The 13,272-nt window shown below is 31.9% G+C and overlaps 1 protein-coding gene across 1 annotated transcript in view; it reads right to left on the reverse strand.

Annotated features, from left to right (window-relative positions):
• Positions 1-3,701: 3,701 nt before the first annotated feature.
• Positions 3,702-13,272, reverse strand: part of LOC106686632 (segmentation protein Runt) — a 21,616-nt gene continuing 12,045 nt past the window's right edge. Inside the window, exons 3-4 of the mRNA XM_014430064.3 lie at positions 11,400-11,579; positions 3,702-4,078 (exon numbers count right to left, since the gene is read on the reverse strand). Of these exons, the coding sequence (XP_014285550.1) occupies positions 3,894-4,078; positions 11,400-11,579 (365 nt within the window). The 3' untranslated portion in view covers positions 3,702-3,893. The remainder of the gene's footprint in view (positions 4,079-11,399; positions 11,580-13,272) is intronic.

Consider the following 13,272-nt stretch of genomic DNA (forward strand, 5'->3'; position numbering starts at 1 on the left):
TCAGCAGGTCTCAGCAGAGCCAATCTTTTACACATACCTACTGTATAAGACCACATTAAAACATCATACAATACATTCTATGACAAACTATACCAACACATCAGTCTAAGATGGCTACTACGAACATTCCCAGCAACACATACCTAACGAAGACTAAAAAAGGAGCTGGATGAGGGATCTCCTCACCTAACTAATAAAATCAGGAGGAGGTACCAACGGTTCCGCTCTCTATCATGCCACTTATGCTGTTTTAATTTTGCAATATATCACATTTACTGGTAGTCTTCAACCTGAAGTAAGGTGTAAATTAATAAATAAAGTTAATGAGAAAAAAAATATGTTTCTGTTCATTTTTAAAATTAATTGGTATAATAGTTTATTTATTGTATTGCTACCAAAACGAAAGTTTCTGTCGGAAAAGTTAGGATTTGATAATTATTGTTGTTGTTTAATATAAAGTTCTTTGTTGATTAAAATATCTGGTTTGCTCACTCACTAGATTTATATTATATACATTGTTAAACATAAAATATAAAGGTGCTTGTTTAAAGGAACCGATAAACCACAGATAGAATAGTTGGGGACCTGCTAAGTAACAATAATCGAACTTCACATCTCTACTATGATTTTCAATACTATTATGGAATATTATTATTAAACCAAGCTATTATATATTTTCTTGGATACAAAGAAATTATGTGATAAACATGACGGACAGTTACGGATATAATCATTTGAATTATAAATCATAAATTTTCGAAAAATCTCCAAACTCATCGAAAAAACCCAAGTCATGGGTGTTGTAGACAAAACTAGGGAAAACTCAAATACAACATAAAATGAGGAAATTGAAACAATTAAGAAGTAATTAACTTTTATAATTTTTTTTGGAATGAATTATCATAAAAAGTTTCAAAGTTACTTATTAGTTAATAACCTTCGTTAATAAACACTGCTCTTAAATTCGGCGAAAATAATTGACGTGAACCCTATTGTGAGCGGCGTTGGTAGCGGGTGCCAGTAATGATGTATATTGGTAATGCGATGCCGTCATGGCCGAAGGGTGGGGGTGGGGTAAGTGTTCTTCACCGAATGCTTCGAAACCCGCAATAGCAAAATGGGGTTTATTTAATTACAATTCAGCATTAAAGAGATGAGAACTAGTTATATCCCATTAACTGGATGTATAATATTTCAGATAATCCTCGAATGTGTAAAAACTACACAGGGTGTACCAGTATTTATGTTCACCTCCTTTATATCTACAATTTTTAGAATTTCATTTTAATTTTATTGGATCAATTAATTAAGCATGAGATTTATCTTTTGAGGATTTTGGAAATTAAATGGAATTAAATGAGACAATTAGTTCTTCTTCACCTAACTTTGTAGTTTGATTATTTTTTACCAATTCTGATAGTAAATCAGATTTTAAGACGAATTCATGTCGGGGACTTTTTTGATCCTACGCATCCTAGATCGCGTATGTCATTCAAAACTATATATTTTTTAAAATTTATTTTTATGGTTTTTGATGAGTTGCGTACAATTAAAAAGAGGTGAGAAAGTAAAAATTAAAGTATTATTAATTATAAAATTAAATATAGTGCTATTTAATATATCTATTTGTTTTTTTATTAAATTTGTGGCAGCGTTCATCTTTTAAATCCTGGTAGAAGCACAAGATCGATTTTATAAAGTGGATATGCAGAAAAATGAATACTTCTTCCATTTATTTATTAAATAAAAATAATATTATATAGGAATTGATGAAATAAAACTTTTTGGATCATGATATAATTGAATAGTCTAATGTGTCAAATCGGAATAATTGATGCCATTTTATATCATTCCTTAAGATTGACAATAAATTGAAATAAAAGCATGAAGTTAAATTTGTACAAAAAAAAAAATTAATTTATTCTATTCCCGGCTTTGGTTTATATTTAAAATTCCTAAATTTTATTTACTACAATTACTAGAAGACAATAAAATTCGGTTAAATTAGTGGAAAATTGGAGTTCTGGCAATGTTGAGATTCTAGTTGAGTGTTTGCGGCTTTAGCGCACTTGCTCAGCCTCCACTGGCTCACTACAAGTGATGTGGTTTCCGAAAAGATTGAACTGATATGCCAATATTTTTGAACTGAGAGTTATTTGAAATTATATATAAATATTAAGGAATTAAAATTTTCATTAGATTTTCTGTTCATAACTTCAAGTTATAGAATTAATTGATTGAGTTTTGTGAAAAAAGTTATTTAAAAGTAATCAATTAGAACTTAATAATTTATTTTTTAAAAATGCCTAAGATAATTAGCGCTTTCTTTATTTGCATTTTGTAGAAAATAAACCTTTTTTATGGATTATAACGTTTGTTTCTTACTTTGGTTTATACTTTTTATTTGCATTTTGTAATTTTATTATCATTTTTTTCTTATTTTTTTTATATCAGTTTCTTAGTGACTATCATTATTAGTAGATATTAGTATATTAATAAGAACATATTTCTTTCATCATTATGAAACTATCCTATATTATTTGTACTTGGCACTGGAATTTCTAAATGTTTATAAATTTTAAAAAATATATATATATATATGCTTATATTCTATGTACCCGATGAATTGGGATTTATAAATAATATATATCTTTTCTTTTTTATATGTATATATATATACATTTGATTACACATACATTATATATACATTTATACATATTAAATATATACATTTCATTTTTTTAAGAGTTCACTGGCATTGAACTTATCGAATATGTTTTATATTATTTTTCTCTAACATGGTGAAAAGAGATCCTACATACAAGGAGATATTATAAAAGAAAAGTGGATCTTAGAGTTTATAATTAATAACCGGTAAAGGGTTCCTTGCCACAGCCTACGTCGACGACCTGGCAGTCGTCGTGGCCAAGAACAGCAGATCCAGACTAAAGACAGAAGCGGAGAGGTGTGCCAGTCTCGTAGGAGAGTGTTGGGTGAAGAGGAAGTTGAGTATGGCAGTAGGAGTGTGGGTTAGACCGGGTGAGGAGATCCAATCTAAGACCCAGTCACTCAATGGATTAATTAGGATAGGAGGTGCGTTATGTGGCCTCAGAAACGGTGTCACATGAGGCGATGCCCCTGGACCTCATCCTCGGGAAGGATTTCCTAAATATGAAGTAAAGAGGCAGGGACTGGAAACGCTAACGGAGGAAATCTGAGAGATGGTCAGTGAGACACCAAATTTATGGAACAAAATTCTGCAGGATGACTAAATAGAGGAGTGGAATGGACAGTGGGTAAAAAGCCAAAGGGCTGCACACTAATCCCCCCAATCCACTCTTATAGATCGTGAGGTACGCACAAGTCACTCAAGAATAAATATTCGGCTGCGTTAAGCGGTTGAGATTCTGAGGTTTTTAATTTATTAGGATGTTTAAAAAAAATATATAAGAGATGTAGGTATAAATATTTATACATTTTACATATAAATTTAATTTTTAAAATTCAAAAATGAATACACTTTTATCACTTAGATACATATTCCACAAATTGCCCCTGGCAATTTTTTTCATGTGTTCTTAGAATATAACATGTAAGCTTATACATAATAAAATTTTGTTATAAATTAACTGAGAGATAGGTTCTATATTTCTTCCATTTACATATGATTACAATTTAAACATTTTTCATAATTATATATAATTAATCATTGATCACAATTTAAACATTTTTCATAATTATATATAATTAATCATTTAAATATATATATTTATATATTCACAGCAACTATTTGTTATTTACAGATTAATTACAATTTTGATATAAATCTCTCTTTTTCACTTATATATTAACTTAGCTATTTACAATAATAAATAATATGATCCTGATCACAGTTAGTACGGTCTCCAAACAGTGGTTTTGCTGTTGGTCGGTTTGGTCTTGGTTTCCTTGGGGCTCGGCAGGGGTGGTTGGAAGGCAGACCCATGCGGCGGCATCAAGGGCGGGAGAAGCGGCAAGGGTGGTGGTAGAAGTTCTCTTCCGGGGGTAGGGGTGATCATGGCAGGCAGGCTGTTCACCTCTGTAATGAGGAAAATGTTAATAAAATAACAATATTATATATTACATAATATAGAAATAAACTAATGATAATTATTATAAGGAATAGGAAGCCCGACGGTTCTTTCTTGATAGACCTGGAATCTACGTCTTTGGCTACTACTTCATTCACTCATCCGCAAAATTAATCAAAGATTTGGCAAGCATTTTTCAGTCTAGTGATTTAAAACTATAAACTAAATAATTGAAAATGCTTTAACAATATAGTTAAGTAAATAAGTAGCTGTAAACCAAACGGAGTTCACATTTCACATATTTTATTAAATTAGTGTATGAAAAAAAAGTTACGAGTGATAACAGTTAAAACATAAGTGTAAATAATTCTCCAGAAAAAAAACTTTTTATTACTCATTGAAATGGTTCTCGTGATATTATTATTTTGTTCTTTAATTATTTAATGCTAAAAAAAAAATTGTCAAATTGAATTGAAACTTTGAACTTATAATCAACAAAACTGGCGTTGAAAATTTCATTAACCATAGCTCAGGAAAATTAAGAATTATATCAACTAATTATAAAAATAAAACTGAGAAAAAGTTTTTTTTTAAATTTGTTTTCTTAGTTGGTTACACTTGCTAAAATTTTTAAAAATATAATAATTTTTAATTTTCAATTTAAAAATGTAACATTAGTATATTTCTTAAAATGTTTTTTCAAGAGAAGGAACCAATGTAATTTTTTTTTTGTTCGTTTCCTTAAAATTTATGGCGCCCGATAGATTGTCTTGAACTAGTTGACTAAACTAATTATCTATCAATTTAAAGCAAATTAAGATTTTGTATATATTTTCTGTAGTACATTAATATTTATAAATTTGAAATAATGAAAGCTAAATAACACAATAATTAAAACTTTATCTATTTACTTGATGGGATAAATAAATATAGATTTCAAAAATCAATGACCAACCATAGTATCACCAGTTTAGATATCTTCAAAATATAAAATTAATGCCGAAAAGCTATAGTACAACCTACCTCACTTGCCTATTATGGGATGGTTCACTGGTTTAATCTGTTCGGAATCTTTGGAAAATATTGCGGAGATATTTAATCACGACAATTCAAATTTTAAAAAAATGGCATATAATATTAAATGAATCTGACGTTTCGATCTACTACCTAGCTCTTTTTCAAGGCAAATGAGTAAATACTATCTAGCCACAAATTAATTATATATTTATTGCATACATAAATGAAATAAAAAAGAAAAAGGGACATTGTGAAGTATAATGGTAAATGCAAGACGAGAAGCAATACAGTAGTTGATTGTTGAGAGATAAAGACTACCTGAGAGATGGATCTTGTAGCTAATGAAGGAGATGGGGTGAGTCATAACATCTGCCCTAGGGGGAGGGGTTCGACCTCCTCGAGGGAGGACCTGTGGAGTCTTGAGGGTATTAAGGGCTCTTATTAACCCAGTCGCTAATTCCTATCTTCTTACTCTTACAAGAGGGGAGTACTTGTCGTTTATATTAAGGCAATCGCAACGTCGTCAGGAGGTTAGCTTTTACTTTCCGCCTCGTTATCTTGTCATCTCTCTGAAGTGTATGTTTGATTGAATATTATTAGTACAGTAAAAAAAAAAGGCCACGTGCCTCTTAGTAGTCAATGATTAACAATCCGTGAATTCAGCCATGATTGAAACAATTACAATTAAATGAAAATGGCTGATAGTACATCTCACACCACAAGTATAAAAAACGGCAAACGAAATAGAGATTATACATCACTCCACCTTATTTCATCTTTATTCATTTCATACACTTCAACATGTATACATTTATAATATAAACTCTTATTCGTGTACGTTGCATTTTTAAAAGCTCCTGATTTTTAAAGCTCATTAATATTTCCACTGAATCATGGTAATGGATTAACATTCAGGGAGCTTAACCTACCCAATACCTACAAAAAGGTATATATTAGAACTATCCCACATTAATGCATTTTTAAAAAAAAAATTATAGCATAATTTGGTTTACTTCTAAATAAAATTATCATTTTAAATTAGGTTGATATAGATGAAACATGGCTATAAAAGAAATGAAGTGACAATCTATATAATGTTTTCGTGGAAATTAAAAATACGATATATAAGCCTCGGGAAAAATATTTCTCAATAAAAAAAAAATTCATAAATTTACAAATTTTAAATAAATTTCCACAAATATTTCCGGTGTTGTATACATGAAAATTAAATTGGCTAACTCTGTACCGCTATAACCCATGAAGGGTCATGGGTGCAGTACTAAAGAAGTTACAAGATCAACGGATGTGCAAGGAGGTGATTTGGTCAGAATCACGCTCGACCGCCAGATTTTTACCGAATTAATATAGCTGGGTGGACCTCAGGATGGCTCCATTACCCACAGGGTTAACGCCAGTATGTATGAAAATGACCAATAGAAAGGACCGATATATTCAAATGTCATTTATTTTCGGTTAGTTCTGTAACTCCCGTTGTCCTACGATACCTTCTCTTTTGAGGCATTGAAGCTGGACCGATAGCTATTTCTGAACAGATAAATAAATCTAGAGAAAGAGGAAACCTCAGAGAGACGCCACAGACCCGGTAGGGGAGCGCAATAAACTGGGCGCAACCTCGGGTTCAGGGAGTCTAAATATATTGGCCAGCCGTTGAGAGTACAGTTTGTTTGCCTTCTCTTGTCACAACAACTCTGTCAGAGGTAATTGTCTTAAATATAGCAGTTAGTACCACTGTGTTAGGAAACAGGGTCTTGAGTATTCTAATTTACATATAGGCCCCCAGAATTGTCCATGTTAACCCGTAAACAGTAGTTTAAGGAACCCAAATATGCATAATTTATAAGGAAAAATTAACATTTTTTCACCATTAACAAATCTAATGCTCAGCTATCTGTACTACCATAAATTGCTAGAAAACTAAGTTGTTTTTTAAAATCTTGAAATCAAGGAATGCATAAAAATTTATATACACATATAAAAATCTTTAATTAATTAATGATTTACCAATGTGTCTCAACCCCAATTTGTGAAGTATATATTTAAAAAGTCTTGGTAAAAACCAGACAATAAATTTTATGTTAATATAACTAGTCCCCCGCCAATGTTTGGAATTTTCTTTTTTTAAAGTAGTTCCTACAAATAAACTTTGTAGAACATATTCAGGGACACAATATTTTTATTTAAAAAAAATGTTAATCAGAAAAAACTTGTTTATTTCGTTTGTCTAATTATATCAACGGCTAGATAAATATACCTCATATCAATGAAACAACTAATTTAAAACACAATTAAAAAATTTTAAAAAAATTATGCTTTCTCCTATTTATTACACTCCTAAGGATTCATATCAGGAAGTGTCATATGGAGAGTGAGAAAGTTTAGTTTTATTCCGAGGGTCCTCCAGAAAATATAAGTCAACCAACCCATGCCAGATTAGAACCGACACCAAAAGCTTGTGATTTGAACTCGGCAATCCAAGGCCTCTGTGTATAGTTTCATGATATTAATGACGTATAAATATGATTCTTTTTATCAATGTATGCATCATTATGCTTATCATGACCGACTCCAATATAGCCAATATCCTGGCTAATTACAGATTCTGTCCAAATAAAATATTTCATTATAGCTGAAAGGTTTGACGTAAGTAGGCATAATACATAAATAAATAAATTCACGACATCCCTTAAGGGATACAAAGCCCACAATAAGAAGGGCTACATTACAAAAGGGCAAACAATGAAGCTTGATAATAGATTGGTCGACGGTCTGCCGACTATAGACTGCAAGAGAGATACGGTAGCATCCCCGACGGCTATCAGTAGCCGAGATCTGCTTATGGGGCTCCTCCGACCGTATTCTTTTCTCCTCCATTGTGCCCCCGCCTGTTCATCCCACCATATGTCCCCATGAGAAGCTAATCCCCAGCTGTCCCCTAATCCCCTAATTCCCAGGTAGATCTCGTGTCCCTCATCAGGATCACTCCCCCGTCCTGTCGTGGGGGTTCCTGTCTCTTTGTCATCTTTATAAGTTTATATTTTTATTGGGTCTATCTTGTGTTTAGCAACAATAGAATAACAATAAATATTTATTTTTTTTACATTTGCGTCACTATTGGTAGCTTTGTCCGTTCTTATAAAAATTAACAAATAATTAATTTAAGCTAATAATGTTTTGTGGTTCTATTTCTGTTATTTCAAAACTTTAATGCAAAAAAGTAAAAAAAATGTAATTTCTTAATATTTCGAGTTGGTCTTTTTACTTTCGCCTACCTATGCATGAAATATACTGTAAACGAAAGTAATGGAAAGCCAAATATTTTAGAATATATAATATTTAGCATAGAAAGTCGAAGAAGGTACGCGTGAATGACTTAAACCGCATAAATAAAAGATCTATTTTCATACGTTTTTGACTACGCAGTTTTCCGTTTCTGTTTTCATGTCGACATAGTTATTAAAAAAAAAAATCGAAAATAACCATGCTCTACACACCTAATCGTCCGGGTTGTTGCATATTTCCTTACACACATTAGTGTGTTGTTACTGAAGTTGTATATAAATATTGAAACGTGGTATAGTAGTGTCTTCCACTACACGCTACAGATGCTTGCATGTAGTGTTTACGTTACAGTTGACAGGATGACTCCTTATAATCACTCTTAGTATTTTCAATATTGATTTAATTACAATTTGGCATTAAATAGTTATAAGAGCACAATGTAAATTTTAGTTACATGTTATATTTTCTTATTTTTGTCATATTTTTAAAAAATTAAAAAGTGGAAATTTTGGAGTTTGTGAATTTGTTACCTGAAAAAATATAGTATTGGGAACGTCTGTTCTAAAACGAGTAAGATTAATTTCAATTCAAAGTAGGGTGGTTAGCTGTGTGATACGTTCATCATAATATTCACTAATATATCACATATATATCCTTACTATCTTTCGTAACTTACCATCCGAACATCATTTTTATATTTCATTACACCTGTTGTCCAGTTTCTTATGGCCAACCTCCCCCCTCCTATAGTTATAGCCGACAAATATATTACTCTTATTGGAGCACCCCTCCCTCCCCAACTATGTAGCCAACGGAACCAAACGCGGCAATATCGATCATAGAGCATGACTCAGAACGGACTTATTATCCCTGGACTACTTTGCGCCCCCGCCATTGTGGCCTAGGAGGGGGGCCAGTCATCTCCATTGTGGCCGCGGGCATTCTCTCGTTAAGGGCATTTTTAATTGCCGGCTGTACGGCCGCATATGCCCTCGTACTGTAGGGTGCCTTTCTAATTGGAAAGGAATTCTCGATACGATGCGTCCCATTTTTTTTTTCAATATAAAATATATTTTTTTATAAGCTTACAGTTATATGAAAATCCAGAGGGTCCAAAGAGTCTAATCTACTCAATACATTTGATAAACTGATGGCTAATACAATAGTAAGATAAACGTGTTAGTGTTTACTAACATGTTACTTTCATCTGGCTGTATTTAATATCATAGAACCTGTTGACAATTAACAGGTTAACGTAAACGGGGGATTCAACCTATTCTACTTCAAAAATTATCTATTCCATGATTTCATATACATAAAAAAAAAGTAATTACTTGCAAAATGTCTCGAAAATGGTGAAAGTTAATTGAGTGGAAAGAAAGTATTGATAAAAAGAAAACAAAATTTGCCCAAAAAGTAATAAAAAAACTTTAACTAATCAAAAATATTGAATTATTTGATCTTGGTCCCTATGAAATTTAATTAATACAACAGTAATTAGAACATATACAATCCAAAAAATAAATATTTAGTTTTAACTATACATAATAATTGATATTAAACATTCAATTAAGCTTAAATAAAATAGGTTTAAATAATGATCGACTGTTTTAATTGTAATATAAGTTGATTTCTCAATTTATATTGAAAATTATTTGAACCTATTAAAAAATGGCATCTATAGTTAATTTAAACTCGAGGAAATTATAAATTTTTTTGTAAATAGTCCGATCAGCGGACTGTAACATTTTATAGGCATGGCCACTACATCACCGTGAAGGGACAACGCAAACAGAGCATGATATGCGAAGCGGGTCGTGTTTCGGTTTCGGCCATTCACAGCCCCGGGGTCAAACATCGGAAAATGTTTGTCCTGAAAGAGATTCGAGATGTGACCCCGGTTCTAAAATGGGTAATTTTCAGTATTGTTCGCGATTGTGAGGAGTGCTTCCGCCATCTGGCGTAAAGGGACAAAGGGAGTGTAGCTACTAGCAATTCATAACTGGCCGGAATTATAGGGTATGCAGTAGCCGTTTTATGTCCATTCACAGCCTGTACGGGAGAGCCAACGGCTTTTAACTGAGGCTCAAACTTTACGCATTAACCGAAATGTTGGATACTCCAGGACGGACAATCGGAAGTCGTGTTAAAAGCTCCAGAGTTCTCTCCTCGTAGCGGAGACCACAATTGTCCGGCTGCTAGGAGGTCATTAATTGGGAGTGGCCATTCGGGAAATGGACTCCGGTTTGTGATTCCAACTGCTTATAATTACTAGAAGTTAGCCAAGAATAAAGCATTGAATATAGTGTAGTACCGCCAGATATGATTAAAGGATAAAGGAAGATTGTATAGAACATATGGGAATGGGAGGCAAATGGGACAATTTACCCAGTACCTCCGATTCTCCTTGCCAGTTTTTTTCTCTTTCCTAGGAAAATTTCGAGAATTAAAAAAAAAAATACTATAAATAATATTAATTGTCTAATAAACATAGAAACATTAAAATTTTAGCACAGATATGCAAATTCTAATGTCAGGAATTGTTTTGGAAGTTGAGCCAACAAGAGAAATTAGAAAATTAATATTTTTAAAACTTGCTTGTGTTTCTTAAAAATAAAGATTCATTTAATTTTCATTAAAATTCCCATTTTCAGCGGATTGAATTGATTAATCAATAATTAATCAAAGGAACTAGTTATTAATGGAAGAGCTACCTTTGTGTAGGTACTTCATTCACATTTAATTTTATTGCATTTTTATCTATTTAAATTTAGGTGGTTATATAAACCAGAATAATATGATTTGTTAATATAACTATGATGTAAATGTAATGTAGATATGATTTTAAAACATGCTAATAAAGGATTTTGGCCAGATAAGGAATTATTAAGCTTTGTAATAAATTAATTAAAAAGCGGATGAACAAACGAGAAGTAGACCAAGACGTGATTGGGAGGATAGTTCTAATTAGTATATTATATGTTATCTATGATTTAGAATAGTCTGACTTACCCTTTAGAGGTGATGGAGGTAAAGGAGGAGGCGGTGGTAGCTTGCACAAGTCATGCATTGGCCTCCTCATGTACTCGGGCCAGTAGGCACTGAGGTAAGCTGCGTCCAGCCAGCCAGGGGGTAGTAGAGAAAAACCGCCCAGAGTCAATGGGCTACCAGTAGAGGCCATGTAATGGAAACCTGAAATAATAAAAAAATTAATAAAATTTAAGAATATATAACAATTATAATATTAAATTCTTTAAATGTAAATCTAAGGCGTTACAGATGGTTCCATTCAATCTTAATCCAGTCAGCTACTCTTTGGCAAGTTAGAGAAGGTTGAACCGCAGTAGAGTGGGAACGGTCTTTTATAACTCGCAAAGGAGTGGAATACAATTAAACCAAGTTTAAAGAGTCACCAATATTATTATATATTATATCTTCTAATATTACTATATACTGAATAATCAGGCACCGAGACCGTAATTAATGAGCTGATAGGACTAATAATCAAGTCAGTTAGTATAACAATTAAAAAATATATTATTCTAATACTACGTTAAGTTTTACAAGAATATATACTGCATTATAGGCAGAACTGATGGCACCTCTTGTGAAAAGTCTTATGACATATTAGTTATTTTCAACGATATATCGATAAAATAATATCGGAATATTGTTGCTTATATTCCATATCGATATTTCAGCAGCAGAAAATATCGAAATGAATATGTATTTATCAATATATATATATATATATATATTTGCCATTCTAATTTATGTAATCCATGATTGATTTGATCTTTGATCGAGTTAAATGATATAATAGATAATTGAGGGTTCAGACTGACACCTATAAAGCACTATAAAGGACTAAGATATAAGGGCCTAATACTGTCTTCGCCAATAAGGTAACAATTGCTCCGAAGACGGATGATGGGGACAGACAGAGGCTGCGGTGGAAGGCAGGACAGACCATGCTCTACCAAAGCAGGGTATTAAATTATTAAAGGGAAGCCCGGGCGTGTGAAAGGGTAGCGACCCTTTGTCTAGAGATTTAGTGGGAGCGTGGCGGCTAATGCTCTCTCGGAATTAGCCCAATCTCGTTCCTTCTTTCAGCCTCCGGGTCCTCTTTTAATACACCTTTATTTCTTTTATTATAGTCCCATAATAAAAAGTGCCCATTGTAACGAGGTCGACAATGGCTATGCTGCGGGAAGTCGCTAGGGCGTCGGTGTGATGTGTTGTGACAGCGAGGGAAACTTTTCCTTTCTCAATTTTAGTCAAGTAGAAAATTCGTTTATTAAATTGTTCAGTCTAAGAAAACGAGTTTTTAGTACATTATTGTAACAAAACTCTGAAATGAGCCGTTGATGTAAGTCAAGAAAAGTGGTGTAAGTCATTGCTCATCAAATTTCATTCATATAAAAATAATTAATTAGTCCTTCATAGAACTTACCCTAAAGTTTGAGGATTTTATATATATAAAATCATCCCTACTTAATTCATATCCCTCCTTCTATTTAATTTTTATTAGATTTATGACTCGTTAGAGGATTTCTTTAATTTAATTGATTATGGATTTATTTAATTTCTATTTTGATTTTCGTTTAAACTTGTAAATATGTATATAAACAGTAATTTTACCTTTTTGTTTATTATTTTCAGTCCACTTGTATTTGATTCTTTTTATTAGAAGTTAGTCACCTTATGATTTATATGATATATAGTTTTATTTTATTTGTTCGATTTTTATTTTATATATTATGTTAATTATTGTTTATTTATTATCTTTTCAAATTCATAACTTTAATTATATTTAATGATGGTTTATAATTTCATTTTTATTTTTAAAAATTTTGTATTTTACTCTATACAGCCTAATTTCGAC

This window comes from Halyomorpha halys, unplaced genomic scaffold, assembly GCF_000696795.3.
Source record: "Halyomorpha halys isolate HHAL.00 unplaced genomic scaffold, Hhal_1.1 Scaffold4.1, whole genome shotgun sequence".
Taxonomy (NCBI): Eukaryota; Metazoa; Arthropoda; class Insecta; order Hemiptera; family Pentatomidae; genus Halyomorpha; species Halyomorpha halys.